This window comes from Penicillium rubens (genome assembly GCF_028828025.1).
Source record: "Penicillium rubens strain IBT 27055 chromosome Unknown utg000002l_segment0_segment0, whole genome shotgun sequence".
NCBI lineage: Eukaryota > Fungi > Ascomycota > Eurotiomycetes > Eurotiales > Aspergillaceae > Penicillium > Penicillium rubens.
The window spans coordinates 7,410,220-7,424,647 of NW_026890600.1; the positions used below are offsets into that span (position 1 = coordinate 7,410,220).

The 14,428-nt window shown below is 47.3% G+C and overlaps 7 protein-coding genes across 7 annotated transcripts; 4 read left to right on the forward strand and 3 right to left on the reverse strand.

Annotated features, from left to right (window-relative positions):
- Positions 1-614: 614 nt before the first annotated feature.
- On the forward strand, positions 615-1,158 carry N7525_005234 (cyclin-dependent protein kinase regulatory subunit CKS1; the record flags this gene model as incomplete). Its single annotated transcript, XM_002564991.2, has 4 exons — positions 615-718; positions 770-914; positions 967-1,025; positions 1,077-1,158. 4 exons carry the CDS (start codon positions 615-617, stop codon positions 1,156-1,158), a joined length of 390 nt encoding a protein of 129 aa, XP_002565037.2.
- A 1,142-nt stretch (positions 1,159-2,300) lies between these two features.
- N7525_005235 (uncharacterized protein) lies at positions 2,301-3,678 on the reverse strand (the record flags this gene model as incomplete). Its single annotated transcript, XM_061213333.1, has 4 exons — positions 2,301-2,931; positions 2,983-3,118; positions 3,169-3,482; positions 3,548-3,678. The coding sequence occupies 4 exons, from the start codon at positions 3,676-3,678 to the stop codon at positions 2,301-2,303; spliced, it is 1,212 nt and encodes a 403-aa protein (XP_061070354.1).
- Positions 3,679-4,216: 538 nt separating this feature from the next.
- On the forward strand, positions 4,217-5,636 carry N7525_005236 (DUF3844 domain-containing protein; the record flags this gene model as incomplete). Its single annotated transcript, XM_061213334.1, has 4 exons — positions 4,217-4,550; positions 4,605-4,783; positions 4,834-4,986; positions 5,049-5,636. 4 exons carry the CDS (start codon positions 4,217-4,219, stop codon positions 5,634-5,636), a joined length of 1,254 nt encoding a protein of 417 aa, XP_061070355.1.
- Positions 5,637-6,134: 498 nt separating this feature from the next.
- On the reverse strand, positions 6,135-7,522 carry N7525_005237 (E3 ubiquitin-protein ligase RNF103; the record flags this gene model as incomplete). The annotated part of the gene is made up of 2 exons (XM_002564988.1): positions 6,135-7,311; positions 7,380-7,522. The coding sequence occupies 2 exons, from the start codon at positions 7,520-7,522 to the stop codon at positions 6,135-6,137; spliced, it is 1,320 nt and encodes a 439-aa protein (XP_002565034.1).
- A 1,771-nt stretch (positions 7,523-9,293) lies between these two features.
- cyp3 (putative peptidyl-prolyl cis-trans isomerase) lies at positions 9,294-10,015 on the forward strand (the record flags this gene model as incomplete). Its single annotated transcript, XM_002564987.1, has 4 exons — positions 9,294-9,339; positions 9,421-9,566; positions 9,619-9,756; positions 9,824-10,015. The coding sequence occupies 4 exons, from the start codon at positions 9,294-9,296 to the stop codon at positions 10,013-10,015; spliced, it is 522 nt and encodes a 173-aa protein (XP_002565033.1).
- A 233-nt stretch (positions 10,016-10,248) lies between these two features.
- Positions 10,249-13,636, reverse strand: N7525_005239 (alanine--tRNA ligase; the record flags this gene model as incomplete). The annotated part of the gene is made up of 6 exons (XM_002564986.2): positions 10,249-10,435; positions 10,528-12,936; positions 12,995-13,030; positions 13,100-13,126; positions 13,192-13,337; positions 13,423-13,636. 6 exons carry the CDS (start codon positions 13,634-13,636, stop codon positions 10,262-10,264), a joined length of 3,006 nt encoding a protein of 1,001 aa, XP_002565032.2. The 3' UTR covers positions 10,249-10,261.
- A 131-nt stretch (positions 13,637-13,767) lies between these two features.
- On the forward strand, positions 13,768-14,359 carry N7525_005240 (uncharacterized protein; the record flags this gene model as incomplete). The annotated part of the gene is made up of 2 exons (XM_002564985.1): positions 13,768-13,864; positions 13,920-14,359. The coding sequence occupies 2 exons, from the start codon at positions 13,768-13,770 to the stop codon at positions 14,357-14,359; spliced, it is 537 nt and encodes a 178-aa protein (XP_002565031.1).
- Between the last annotated feature and the right edge of the window lie 69 nt (positions 14,360-14,428).

Here is a 14,428-nt window from a genome sequence, read left to right on the forward strand (position 1 = left end):
CCCACATTAGGTAAGCCTGACCCGCAGCCCTGGAAGTGGGTCCACTGATATTATATAATTCAGAATGGTACGAAAGAATACATACCATAATTACAAACTTGATCAAATGTTTGCATTCCGTTACTATGTACAGTGTGTTGGACATTGAAGCAACTGTAAATTTCTATACTGGCTTTCACCACAGTGTAATTTTCGTTTGGCTTTGATCACGTGGCTAAAACAACAGCGACTGGATTGATACCTGAGGCATCCAATTGTTGTTTCCCTCCCCCACTATTTTCCCGAGTCCCGCAAAACAAGCCCGGTGGTTGTTGTTTCGACAACCCTCACTCTTTTCTCTCTGCGTCACTCTTATACTCACCTGATCACTCATCCTCGGTATCTTTGGTCCTTCGATACAACGTCATATTACATATCTCTAGGGCCCCTACCCTGTGAGTGTACGTTTTCAATTGCCGTCACATGCGATAATCATTCAGCCACATTGTGAGCCGCATCCTCAGGCTACTTATTTACAGGCCTTGTTGCTTGAACAAATGGAGAAGACTGATATTGACAATCTGTATAGCCTCAGATATCTTCGTTCTGTCATTTCTTCTCATTCCGCTATCCCAATGGACATCGACCCAGCTCGGCGCAACAAGAAGCCCCGTCTTCTTTTGGAGACGGAGCGCGAGAAGCTTGATGAATTTGTGGACTCCATTCACTACTCGGCAAGGTGAGGACCTTATGGTATTGTGGTAGACTCTCCATTGACTCCTCCATATAGATACAACGACGACAAATTTGAATATCGCCATGTGCAGCTCCCAAAGAATATGCTCAAAAAAATCCCCACAGACTACTTTGACAGCTCTAAGGGGACTCTGAAATTGCTTTGGGAGGAGGAATGGCGAGCTCTGGGTATTACACAAGTACGTTGAGCATAATCTCAAGATTTGTATGGGTTCTAACAATTGCTTGCAGAGCTTGGGATGGGAGCATTACGAGGTTCATGAACCTGAACCTCATATCTTACTGTTCAAGTCAGTTAATTGCAAACTTCTCCCTTGGATGTATCACTGACCGTCGTGTAGGCGCCCTCTTAACTACCAACCCCCCTCCAACAATAAGTTAGCATTGATTGGCGGTGTTGTACTTGGAGATATGAGCAGTTGAGAAGACATTGCTTTATGTTCGTTCATGGCAGGCACACGCATTCGCAATATTGCTCATTAGCGTCCACAAAAGCTTCACAATTGAAGTTCTGGAATGAGACCAAGTTTCATTTTCTTCTTACCAGCCATTTCATTGACACGCTAGACCAGGCTCTCTCTCTCTCTCTCTCTCTCTCTCTATCATGCCATCCGGAAGACCAACATCTGCCTTATCGCACGCACCTGGACTGTTCTCGCGTGACCACTAAACCGCGTTCTTTTGAACTCTCCGTACTAGACAGTGGTTCCTGAAGTTGATGTGAGAATCTTGGAATATCATCCTAGTGAAGTTATCCTATGTCGAAGGGTGTTGTGAGTGGGGGGCATGTACCTCCTCTGCTTGGTTCCTCTAGTTGATGCTTGAGGGGAAGCAAACAGACCAAGCATTCACAAAAGGAGTGGAGAAGTAGGAAGGTAGGTATATGCATACCTGGACCATCCACTTAACGTCGTCGGTCGTTTGGTTTCACAGCTTTAGTTGCCTACCTAGGTATTTTGCTAATGGTTAGCAAATCAAGTAACTTCTTTCCATTCCCACGCTGCCTACAACTCTCGCTAGTTGGTCGCATGGCGTCTTTGTTGCGCATATAATTTACCACGGAAGGACATGTTGTATTGCGCTAGGTAGTGACGGAAGTAAGGATCAAGCTGATCAAGTAAAACATAGGGTCCACGGGTACTTCCAAGGTTAGTAATACACACTACAACCCGTGGACCCGTGGACCTTTTGGTAGTAATATAGATTTATATGCTTATATGCATATTGTAAATAACCCCTTGAGAGTGTCATTCAAGCCCAACCTTGGTAGTCCCTGCTTGCATTGAAAGATGCGCCTCCTAGTACTTTATATATTCACCTGGAAAAGGCACGGGCACCGAGTATTAATAACATTTGGAGCCATGGCTGCTTGTGGTAAATATAGAAGTGATCTCGAATTTGTGCTGAGTCACTAGAACTGCGGAAAAACATGTACCTACATAGTAGTATTCATACAGACGTCAAGATGAGTCTTAAGCTCAACATACAATCCGTGAACCTGAAGGGAAACTAGAATATCTTAGGCCTTGAGATGAGAACACTTAAAAAGTCCTGAGTATATGTGATCAACTTCCTAATGCATTCTGTCTCCTCATGTTCAGATCCTTGAGTGTCATTTCCACTGTTCGCCATTCACGTTTGGCAGGATCATACTCGCCTTTCACCTCAAATCGACAAAACCCGTTAGGTCCCTTCAACCCGACTGGACCCGTGATAAAGAAGGCTCCACGGCGAGCAGACCCTGGACTTTGAGCCCGTTCATGGTTCAAGCGTAATTTGAATGCCTGTGATGCCAAGTGTAGATCCGAGCCCGGGCCGAGGTCTGGTAACGGTAGCCGCTGTAATAGAGATATGAGGGAGGATGGGTGGTAGTTGGTGTTCTCGGTATTAGGCGGCATATTTTCTTTGAGCCCGTCGCCCAGAGGTGGTTGTAGCTTAGACTGATCCTTTTGGCTAATCCAGTTCCCTCCTTTGTCACCGGGCGCGGCAGAAAAATCATTCAACAAATCAAAGGCATTCAGCGGCTCCCCTGCAGGTTTCCTGAAACGATCCAATTGCCTTAGTAATAGTACCAGATACGCATCTCTGATTGCTAGAGCAACATGAACTGGTTTCATGAAGGTCTGTAACCTGTCGCCTATTTCGGGGTCCATCGGCTTCGCGACCCACGATATACTGTCGTCTTTGATCTCCACCCTGTCTACTGTCAGTACAAGAACCACACCTTTAGAGATAAGCAGAACATACCCCGATCGCACATATCCCGGAGGGGCACGGTTTGGAAACTGATGGACAAGCCAGAATCCCGTGAGGGCGAGAGGCTCTCCAAGTATCTGTGACATCTGCCTCCCCGCATTGTCTAAAACGATTGTAGCGAGTTCATCTATACTCGTAAGCGAGTGATCTTGAGCGGGGATTGTATCGATTCCTCACCCCTAAGCTTCTCAAGCTTCTTCCGATCCTTGGATAACTTCACAAATTCTTGCCATTCTGGATCTGATGTAGTGTACAGCTCGCCTTGTTGCAAACGAGACCAGCCAAGCGGTATGAACAGCGCTCCCTCATTTTTGGCTTCTTTCCCGGTTATTTTGCCGCTTTCCAAGGAGGTTTGGCGTGGGGCTATCCCATCCGGGTTGGTCACAGGAGGTAGATCAGCATCGTCAATGTCGTCATCAAATCGTATCAGCACGAAGGTGCTCCAGAGGTGGAATGCGGTGCCGTACAGAAGACATTTTGATATGAACGACCTGAGGGATTCTACGTCAGTCTGACCAAAGAGACATTGGTTTTGCTATAAGATGGGGTCTCCTACCTTATCCAAGGCCGTCTAAACCTCACACGTCGTACATTTTGTGATTTTGAAAAGTCGGAACGAGGGTGTGTAGGACTGAAGAGAGACGAGCGTGCGTGAGGACTTCGAAGCAGATACCTGAGCCGGAGCATTGGGAAAAGCCAATCCCTGCAATGATTCTCACTAGAGTATCATCTCAATTTGGGGGTAAAAAGGAATGGACAGAATCCTTGAAGACTGATATACACGAGGATCTGGCTTGCGAGTGTGAGGTGAAAGGCTCGGCGGTTTAGTGGATTATGTAACATGCGGCATTGCAGCGTCCACAGGTTGCCTACCGCATATACACTGTAACTAGACACGTACACTACTATAATACATACATGCACTAGTGCTGAGCCCTCAAAATGAAAATGGCATTACTACTGGAACAAACTCCTGGGCTAGAGATTGATGACATGGACATTGCATGTAGTACACAGTAGATCACGTGATATCTTTTTAGTGATATCTTATCAGGTGCCCCCAAGTCGTCCACGGGTCCGTAAGCCAAATGGTATTCTGTCCTTGACTGCCCGCTGTTTTACCCAACAAAACACCAAATAACCCCCAGAGAGAGTCTTGAAGTGGGCATCGCCACGTCTGCCAAATTAGGCTTATTTTACATCTGGCCCTCCCGATTCTAGCAATATGCGCTGGGTGTCCGCCTTCTTTGCCCTGGCACTAACAGGTGCATTGCAAGCAAATGCCCTGGATGCTACAATCTTCACGTTTCCTCCCAAGACAGCAAGCTATCCAACTGCTAATCCCAACCGACAAACAATATCAGAAGATGAGGCTCGACTGGTCTTGGAGCTACGCATGAAGTCCTCTGTAGCATCGGTCCTCGGAATGGTAGATGGAGACACTGTGAACCGCTTGAACCATTTTGCTCAGGATGATCCCACTCTCTTTGGGGGAGCTACCGGGGGGATTGCTTTCAAGAAAAGCATCTTTATTTTGGAAGGGATTGACCAGGAAGTTGGTAAGTGGAGGTGGATTCACACTTGACTGGAAACATTGGCTAATGTCCCTGCAGCCCTAGTCATGCAACAAGCCCAACCAGACCATCTTCATGTTCCTCAAATTTCCTCACCATTTATCAATCCTGATCTCCTGGAATCATTTACCGAAAGCAGCACTACTGCGAAAGAGGACCGTGGACAAATGTGTACATACTACAACGATGCTGGAAGGGCTTCATCATCGACATCCCAGGTAGCAAAGCCAACTTTAATAGTATCAAGGTGCTCTCGCTAATCTTCCAGTTATACCAGACACCCGAGGAATGCCTATTCAGGGACCCCATGTTTGATGATGAGTCTGATCTGCTCGCCCGTGACTTCATTATGCTAGTCGATTCAGTGGAATCCTGGGCAAGCAAGGATCACAAGGATTCGGCTCTGAAGTTGTCCTTTAAGGTATCGACTTTCCCCCCTATCTCATTAGTGAACGATGTCTGATCCGACGCCACCAATTTCAGGATATGTCTGGTGATTATTCTCTTGGAACCAAGCTCCTAGAGACATTGCTTCTTCACCTAGCTCAAATATCATCGACCAGCCACCGTGAAATCACGACCGTGGTTTTACCTGCTGGTGTTAAATCAGAAGGACTCAGCCGCCGAGGCGCGAAGCAATCATTGGCACCAGTCAGCCAACGAAACGCCTTCAGGAGGTCGATGCAGATTTCTGCACTGCAGTCAACCCTAGCGCCTATCTGTCATGCTTCAAACTCATCGTGTGCCGAATCTACCAATGATTGCTCCGGGCATGGTTCCTGCTATCTGAAATACGGCTCGGGTGTTGAGGGAACTACAGGCAATTGTTTCGCATGCCAATGCAAACAAAGTATTGTTCGGAATAGTGATGGTACCAGCAAGACAGTTCAGTGGGGTGGATCAGCTTGCCAGAAAAGAGACATCAGCTCACCTTTCTTCCTCGTTGCAGGGGTGAGTCTGTTTGTCATCGTTCTGGTTGCTAGTGCGATTGGGATGCTTTTCAGTATGGGCTCACAGGAGCTACCCAGTGTCATCAGCGCTGGTGTAGGTGGTCCTAAGTCTCAGATGTGAACATATGGACCTGTATAGGTGTTAGGGGGTGTTTTTCCTTTCTTCCTTTGCCATCTTTTTAGGGGGCAGGGCTTCATGTTCTTTGCCTCATTTATCCCTTAACCTATAAGAGAAGAATATGTTGTATAATGTGTACAAGACGGTACTATGTACTCTGGTGTTGCGCACCAAGAGACATATAGATATTCAACTAGTAACAAACCATTCAGCCCGCTAAATGGACTAAGAATTGGTGGAGAAGCAGTGGCTGCAGTAGCACCATAGGACAAAGTTCCCCATGGCATGGAATAGGATGAGAGACAGAGAAAGACAATTCATGAATCGGCTGGTGGCCACATGTGCTCCAGTGCAAGTTGCGCAAATAAAGATAAATTACACATATCAAGTCATAAACAAGGAAAATAAAACTCCAGCCAACATTCCAGATGTGGTTCCGGCATGAAAATGAAGATTAGTCAAATCGTGATGGGGTATGAAAAGGGTAGCAGCCAAGATCTATCATGTGGTACCAGCTTCGACTTGACGAGGTGTGCGTCTTTCAGAAGGCAGTGGATCCACAGGTGAACCCCCAACTACAGGTGGTCTTCTTGACGAGGGATAATGGAAGGAACTCTGGCGGAGTCGAGTGGGAACGAATCGAGACCAGGTGGATTGACCCGGAGAATTTGAGGCATGGGCTGGGTTCCAAGGCTGATCATGCCCATTCCGCACATGCTGTTCCCGGGTTGTAGATATGTCTCTTCCCTCCGGTGTCGATTGAAATATTCGGCTAGGCAAGCCCATCTGAGCCCGGAATCCATTTGCCCTGCCACCATTCCAAGCAACTCGAGGAGGCCTGGGAATTGCATCCGGATGGTCCCAAGCTATCCGACGACCCTGGCGATCCATGACAGACTGTGCTTCAGTCTGTGCGTGGGGTTTGGGTACATAGTAATCGGTTTTGCACAGAGGACAACATGCCCTTCTGCTGGTCAGCCAGGGGTCGACGCATGAGGCATGGAAAGCATGTCCACATGCAAGTCCCCGGATATCATCATCGTCCTCAATGATGTCCAGGCAAATCGCGCAAGAATCGCCAGGGTTGGGCAGAAGATCAGCAGAAACAGCATTACGAATATAGGCACCACCATCAGCATCATGGCCCTCGAGATCAATGTTGATGTTTTCATTCGCCAAGGATTGCTGCCATTTCTCTTCCTGCGTACCTGCACCGGTGGATTGCTGAGTAGAAGGCACCCCAGATACTGTAGGGCCCTTCTCTTCCGAAGTCTGCACTGGTGGGCCATCTTGCAGCTCTTGGATGGGAGTTCGTGATGTGTCGTTGGAATCCACGTGGCCATGGCCATTGATGGATGGTGGTATTGCAGCTGTGTGAAACCCAACCGCCGTTGTCACGATACCACCATCATCTTTTAGGCTCTGTGGTCTGCTATTCGGAGCCGTGATACCTCCTTCCGTTGAAAGACCCTGGTTGGCGCGAGATGACCTCCACACTTTGTACTTGACGAGTGGAAACCGCCCGTTTACCTCGTCCATCGTCATTAGCCGTTTCTCCCTTCTCCTGCGATGAGGTCGTGGCATGGTGACCAAGTCTATGGGCTCTCCTACTTCCTCACTGCGGAGCTGACGGTTTCGTTGATTGTATCGAAAGCAGTATTTGACTCCCACAATGATCCTGCGATGACCGTCAGATGCCATCTCTGAAATGCTAGAACAGGACAGAGGGAATATGAAGCGACATACCATAGATTTGTGAATACAACACCGAAGCCAAGAGCGACGAAGAATAATAAAGGTGAGCTTGTAGCATTATTCGAGCCCGAACCCTCTCCGCCGCTACTTGCAGTAGTGGTGGCAGCACTGCTAGAGGCTGATGTTGAAGACATTCCGACTAAGGTTCGGTATGAAAATGACCGCGCTGGTCCCACCCGGAACGGCGTCACTCGATTATTGTTGGAAGTCTCAGTTGCCCCAAGTTTGATCCTTCATGCCTTGAGTTGGGTGTACAGGGCAACCCTGTATGTAAATTCCGGGCCAGACTCCAGCAGATTAAGTCCAAGGCGACGAGAAGGTGGATAGGAACGATCTAAGGGTATGTACCCCCCATGCGACAGAATGTTTGGAGATTAAACTTGATGGCCTGTCACAGACGATCGACCGCAAGCAGAACACACAGAACTTCCTGCGAAGAGAAGGTGAATGCCGAGGGTCGATCTCATGTCATTATTGGTAGTAAGAGCAGAGGGAGGGTATGGAGGGAGAGGGGGGAAGAGAAGGATAGAAAGAGAGAAAGAGAGAAAGAGAGAGGGAGATACGGAGTAGAGAGATAGAAAGATAGAGTGAAAGTGGATCAAAGAGGCCTTTAATGATAGAGACTGACACCTGAGGCTGTGGATCACGGGACTGTTAAGAGTCTTCCCAGGTAGATTTTCTCTGAGCAGGGGATGAGACAAGGGCTATTTACACCCTTTCTTTTCTTTTCTCTTCTTCTATTTATTTGGAAATATATTGTGTGCATGTTATTGCTTACATATGTAACCACCTTCCAAGGTACATATAATGATGGCCTGCAGCGGCCATAGAACATTTCAAGGCTTCAACTATCTGGTACTGTAAATACACGTTTACCTTGTACAACTGTATAGTACATGTACTTACAGTCAGTACGCATTAATCTTAACACCCCTCACCTCCCATATCAAGTCTCTATGTACCGCCTAGCAAACCGCTTATCAAGTAGTGATTTAAGGCGTCTGAAGTGTCGTAAGTATCTGGTATAAAAAAGGATTTTGTGCCTCGGAAATAACATTCTAGTCAATGTGATTTTTAGCAGAGCAAGTATGTTAGGATTAATGCGGAATCACTGTATATCTAGGTATGGATAGTATGACACGTAGGCAATTATTCAGTAACCCAACAATTTGTACCTAGGTATACAATAATGCATTTCGACTAATGAAATCTGTATGATCAGTTCCAGGATATGCTTATATTCATTATATATTCATACTGAATTGTAGTTAGGTATGAGAGGTTGATATAGTACACTCCGGGACTTCAAAGGTGCAGTGGGACCTCCGAAATATTGGGCTAAACCTTTGTACCTACCTAGATATACCGCCCTAACTATATACCGCCTCCATGTTTTAAACATGCTGCCATAAGAATACATAGTCGGCCATAGTCTTCTTAGTTGTCTCCTCAGTACATAGTTAGTCTTCTCCGGCAGTCTTTTCATGCGCCTTTTCAGTGGTCTTAGGTCTTTTTTGGCAGTCCCCTTAGGTACATGCCTTTCGACTGCTAACCTCTTAGCGCTGGATCACGTGGCTGCACGCTTACCCATATTCAGAAGGACCGGCAGAATTTGGGAGGGTGGTATATCTGGGTATAAAGGCTCAGCCCGATATTCTGGAGGTCCCACTGTACCTAGGTAGTTCTTGGTTCGTAGTCCTTTTAAAAAATGCCAGTTACCTTCCTATCTCTAAAATGAAAGAAGGCTGTAATGTATACATGTATATCCCAGAGAGGTGGTCAATATAAAGTCCTGCATGGCCACTAATTTGACTCCGTACCTTCCGAAATCCCCTGCTTCACCTGGGGGGTCTATCAAAATGCAAACTTCCCTCTTCATCACATCTGCACAACCCCAGTTTCGCTATGGCCGAACCGAATCCAGTGGTTTTCTTTGATATTGCCCTTGGAGGTAGGTTTCATTGTTTGCATGTGATGGCTTAGGCATTTGAGTAGTCATCTAACTTGACGAACCCTGCTAATATAACCACAGGCGAGTCTCTAGGTCGAGTGAAAATGGAGCTGTTCGCCAATATCACCCCACGAACTGCGGAGAATTTCCGTCAATTTTGTACTGGCGAGAGCAAGAACCCCAAAGGGCAACCCCAGGGCTACAAAGGAAGCAAATTTCATCGAGTGGTAAGTTGATGAAGCTCCTTGGATATCGATACCGAATTAATGCTCGCTGCAGATCAAAGATTTCATGATCCAGGGCGGAGATTTCATCAATGGCGATGGGACTGGGTCATGTACCATCTACGGCACCTCGAAATTTGCTGATGAAAATTTCACTCTCACACATGACCGTGCCGGTTTGTTAAGTATGGCTGTAAGTCTGAACTCGAGACTAGCTGTCTAGCTTTCTATATTGTAGGAATTTTCATTAACGACAACAGAATTCGGGCCCAAACACCAATGGTTGCCAATTCTTTATCACAACCACGGCCACACCATTCTTGAACAACAAGCATGTGGTCTTCGGCCAGGTGATTGACGGGATGGATCTCCTTAAAATGGTTGAACACACGCGTACTACTAAAGACAAGCCCAACCAAGATGTAACGATTGTGCAATGTGGAGAGATGTAATGATAATTACACAAATGGAGTGATATCTGTGAAACAGCCACGTCCTACAAATCTATAGCTCCTAGAATTGTGGGAAAAGTGTCCGAATTATGGAAATATATCAATTTCATATGGCTTCAGTAACCAGGACCGTTTTGCGGATATTTCATAGTGATCGGCACAGATATGATATATCCGAATCTACCAAAAAAAAAAAAAAAAAAAAAAAAAAAGGATAAAAGACTTCACAGAATCATGCCCTTAGGTCTAGAGCTTAAACTTATTCAGATAATCCGCAGCCAGTGAGATAGCCTCCTCGACCTTGTCAGTGTTGGTACCGTTACCAATGGAAGTAGGCCCCTTTCCTCCTGCTTTTCCTCCCACAGCGCCAGAGACGACGGCTGCCCAGTCGCTTGCCGAAGCACCTTGGTCACTCAGTCCCTGTGTCCAAATCAGTATAAGAATCTCTAATATTTTACTATTTGCTTTCCCCAACTCCAACATGGGAAAGACTTATGTAGCCTGCTACTCACCTGAGAGATGTAACATCCGTGTGAAACCCGACCTTGTTCAGAGTCCGCAGCCAAGAGATAGACACTTTTACCCTGCATCTTTGATTTGACATGGTTGAGGGATTCACTGACAGCCTTGGCATTGGCAGAGATCGGAAGCTGGACCACAAGCCACGATTTGTCTTGATTTTCGGGCGTCTCAAAATACGAGGTGATAGCCTCGACTGCCTTCTTCGATTCCAGTTTTTGTTGGGCCTTTTGGCCATCGAGGACCTGCTTATTGATCTTGGCAAAGCGTTCGCGGAACTTGGCCTTTTGGACGGCGGAGATTACAAGCTGGTTGAGATCCACCTGGACTTGCTTAGCCTCCTGTTCCTTTTCGGAGCCCAAAGGCAATGCGTTCAGCCGATCAAGACGCTGTCCGAATTCCTCGGCAACTCTCTGCACCTCATGCGCATCCTCTCCAGTGACGGCAATAATTCGACGAACTCCCTTGGCAATGCCACTCTCCTCCAGGATGATCAAGTCCTTGATATCGCCTGTCTTCTGCACATGAGTTCCACCGCAGAACTCGATGCTGACTTCCTGCCAACGGGGATCTTTCACATTCTTCAGGATCTCCTCCAATTCCACACCGACAGAGACAACACGAACAGGATCGGGGTAAGTCTCGCCGAATACGGCCCTAACGCCGGAAATTTGCTGGGCAGTGGCAAGCGGAAGTTCTTGAGAGTAAACCGCACAGTTCTGTCGGATATACTCAGTCGATTTCGCTTCGATGTTCTCGAGCTCGGCATCAGAGATTGCGGTTTTGTGGGAGAAGTCAAACCGCAGCTTCTCAGCGGCCACTAGGGAACCCTTCTGCTCGACACCATCGCCTAGGACCTCCTTCAGAGCGAAGTTCAGGATATGGGTTCCGGTATGGTTATTCCGGATGGGCCAGCGTCGGAGCTCATCGTACTCGCAAATGACAGAGTTGCCGACAGTAAATGATCCGTATTTCATGAAGCCGGTGTGTAGAACGTATCCGGCGTAAGACTGTACATCGCCAACTTCAAGCTCCGCTTGTCCGTCAATGATGATCTTGCCTGTATCATTTTCCTGGCCACCCTGTTCGGCATAAAAGTTCGTACAGTCGAGAATGATGCCAAGCTGTGCTCCCTCGGGGACATCGTCAGTGCTCTTGTGGAAAGTCTTCCCGTGGTAGATAGCCTTGACGTGAGCAGTGATGTTACCTCGGCCGAATTTAGGCGAATCATCCGTTTTTTGTACGTCGTTCATTTTCTCCAGCTTGCCTAGATCATGGACATCAAGCTTGACTGTGTTCTCAGCAGCCTTCTTTTGACCTTTGCTGGCTTCCTTCGCCTTCAAGCGAGCCTCTTCAAATTCGACATCATCGATGCGGAGACCACGTTCCTCGGCCATGATTCGAGTCAGATCAACAGGGAAGCCAAAGGTGTCGTACAGTCTCCACACATCGGCACCATGGAGCATATCGGTGCCTTTGACTTTAGCCTGTTGAGCGTATTGCTCGAACTGCCGCTCACCTCTATCCAAAGTCTTGGCAAATGACAACTCTTCCTCGTCCAAGATTTCTACAACATCTTGCTGCTTGCGCTTGAGTTCAGGGAACATCTCACCCAATTGATCCACAACAGTCGGCACTAGCTTGGCGAAGAAATTTCCAATATCGACCTGGAAATATTTCCGGGCATACCGAGCTCCTCGGCGTAGGACACGGCGAATCACATAGCCCCGGCCTTCGTTGTTGGGAATGACGCCATCCGAGATAGCGAACATCAAAGTCCGCACGTGGTCTGCAACAACACGGTAGGCTGTGTCAATTCCATCGGCGTCATCGGCGCCAAATTGGCCGCGGTATTCCCGGGCCCCAGTGGTATTCTGGATAGCCTGGAAGATCGGAGTGAAGACATCGGTATCGTAGTTGGAAGGCTTGTTCTGGAGAATGGACACCAGTCTTTCAAAGCCCATTCCGGTATCGACGTGTTTGTTGGGGAGGGACCTCAAGGAGCTATCCGGCTCGCGGTTATATTGGATGAAGACGTTGTTCCAGATTTCAAGCACATTTGGGTCGTCTTCATTGACGAGATGAGCAGCGTTGCGCCCACCGATCCGATCATAGTGCACTTCACTACAAGGTCCACATGGTCCTTGATCACCCATTTCCCAGAAGTTGTCTTTCATATCTCCAGGAAGAATGTGAGATTCTGGAACGCCCACTGATTTCCATAGTTCTTTGGCTTCCAGATCCGGTTCCAATCCACCAGCTTCATTGCCCTCAAAGTAAGTAACGTAGAGGCGATCGGGATCTAGCCCGTAGACTTCTGTCAACAGGGTCCACGAATAAGTGATGGCTTCTTTCTTGAAGTAGTCGCCAAAACTCCAGTTGCCGAGCATCTCAAAGAAGGTCTAGAGATTTCGTCAGCATTTCTTCTATTTGACGATAGGAATGGGTTCCAATACTCACATGGTGGTAGCTATCCTTGCCAACATCATCCAGGTCCTGTGTCATGTTAGTCAGTATACTAAACTCCTTCTAAGACCCCTCTAGCGGTTTCCAGGGCACACCCACGTTATGTTTCCCACCAGCACGGAGGCACTATCCAATTGTATTAGCAACAGTCCCAAGTCGGATATTTTAGTTATTGTGGAGATATCCAATACCTTTTGCGAGTTCGTTGCGCGCTTCATCTTTCCAAAGTCCGACGAGGCATCAACGGTGCCCAGGAAGATGGACTTGAACTGGTTCATTCCCGCATTGGTAAAAAGCAGAGTCGGATCCGATAGAGGAGCGACAGGGGAAGAAGGGACTGTATAGAGGAATTTCAGGTCAGTCAATGTTGTTGGCGGGGGCGGAGGGGTAGGGGGAAAAAAAAAGGAATGGGCTCAACGCACCAAATGTATGGCCATTTTGTTTAAAATAATCTAAAAAGGTATCTCGGACTCGCTGAGCAGTCCATTCTGAGCCGGGAGAAGCCATCCTGTCGAATGTGGGAGGGTTGGTTGCCAGGGAGTGAACAAAGCAAGAGGAGAATGTTCTGGGTTGATTTCTGCGAAAGAGATGAGTCAAAGCCCGTTCCCCGTTCGTCACCAACCCAGAAACCCGCATCGAGCAAAGGAATCTGACTCCAGATCTGTGCACTTAGTTCAACCACCTTTCCCCCTTTTTCATTTGCTTTATTATCACACACTTGCAAATACAAGAGAGAGAGAGAAAGAGAGGGAGATAAGAAAGTGTGGATGGCGGGTGAGGAAGGTCACGGGAAGAAGCGTCCGGCCGAAGCTGACCCCGATGGCGCACAACCGTTAACGAAGAGATTTGGACACCTGCGAATAGGTAGGCAATTGAGGTTGGAGGTTGTGGAAGTTGTTCAAGTTAACATATTTTGTAGATAATAGCGTGCCAATCTCCGCTCGGGCCAAACCCAAGGGGCATATCCAGCATAACCAACACCATGACTACATTGACCACATTGATCACCAACATAATCGACATAACCATGAGCTTTCTGACCCAAACGATGCAATGATCTTGGATGACACCAAGCATACGACTTACATTTACAACCTGGATCAAGAATTAATGGAAGCCGAGTCTCCTGGTTTGGTGTTTTCACCATTTGCGGAGAAAGTGCTCTCAGTCCCTCAATCCGTTCTATCCGACTCGAAACCCTCAGGTAAAGAACTTGTTCTTTATACGGAACCATCTTCCCTCACGGTTCCCAGGGAAAAAGATAATGTTCGAAAGGCAATTCTTGAATCTCGAGCACGAGCTAGAGAGAACAAGACTACGGAGGATTTATACGATGATCCGATGGATATTGATAGTTGAAGTGTGAAATACGGAGTACATAGATAATTAGAATAGCGAATTGTATAATTTTGTACCTATTAGACATCT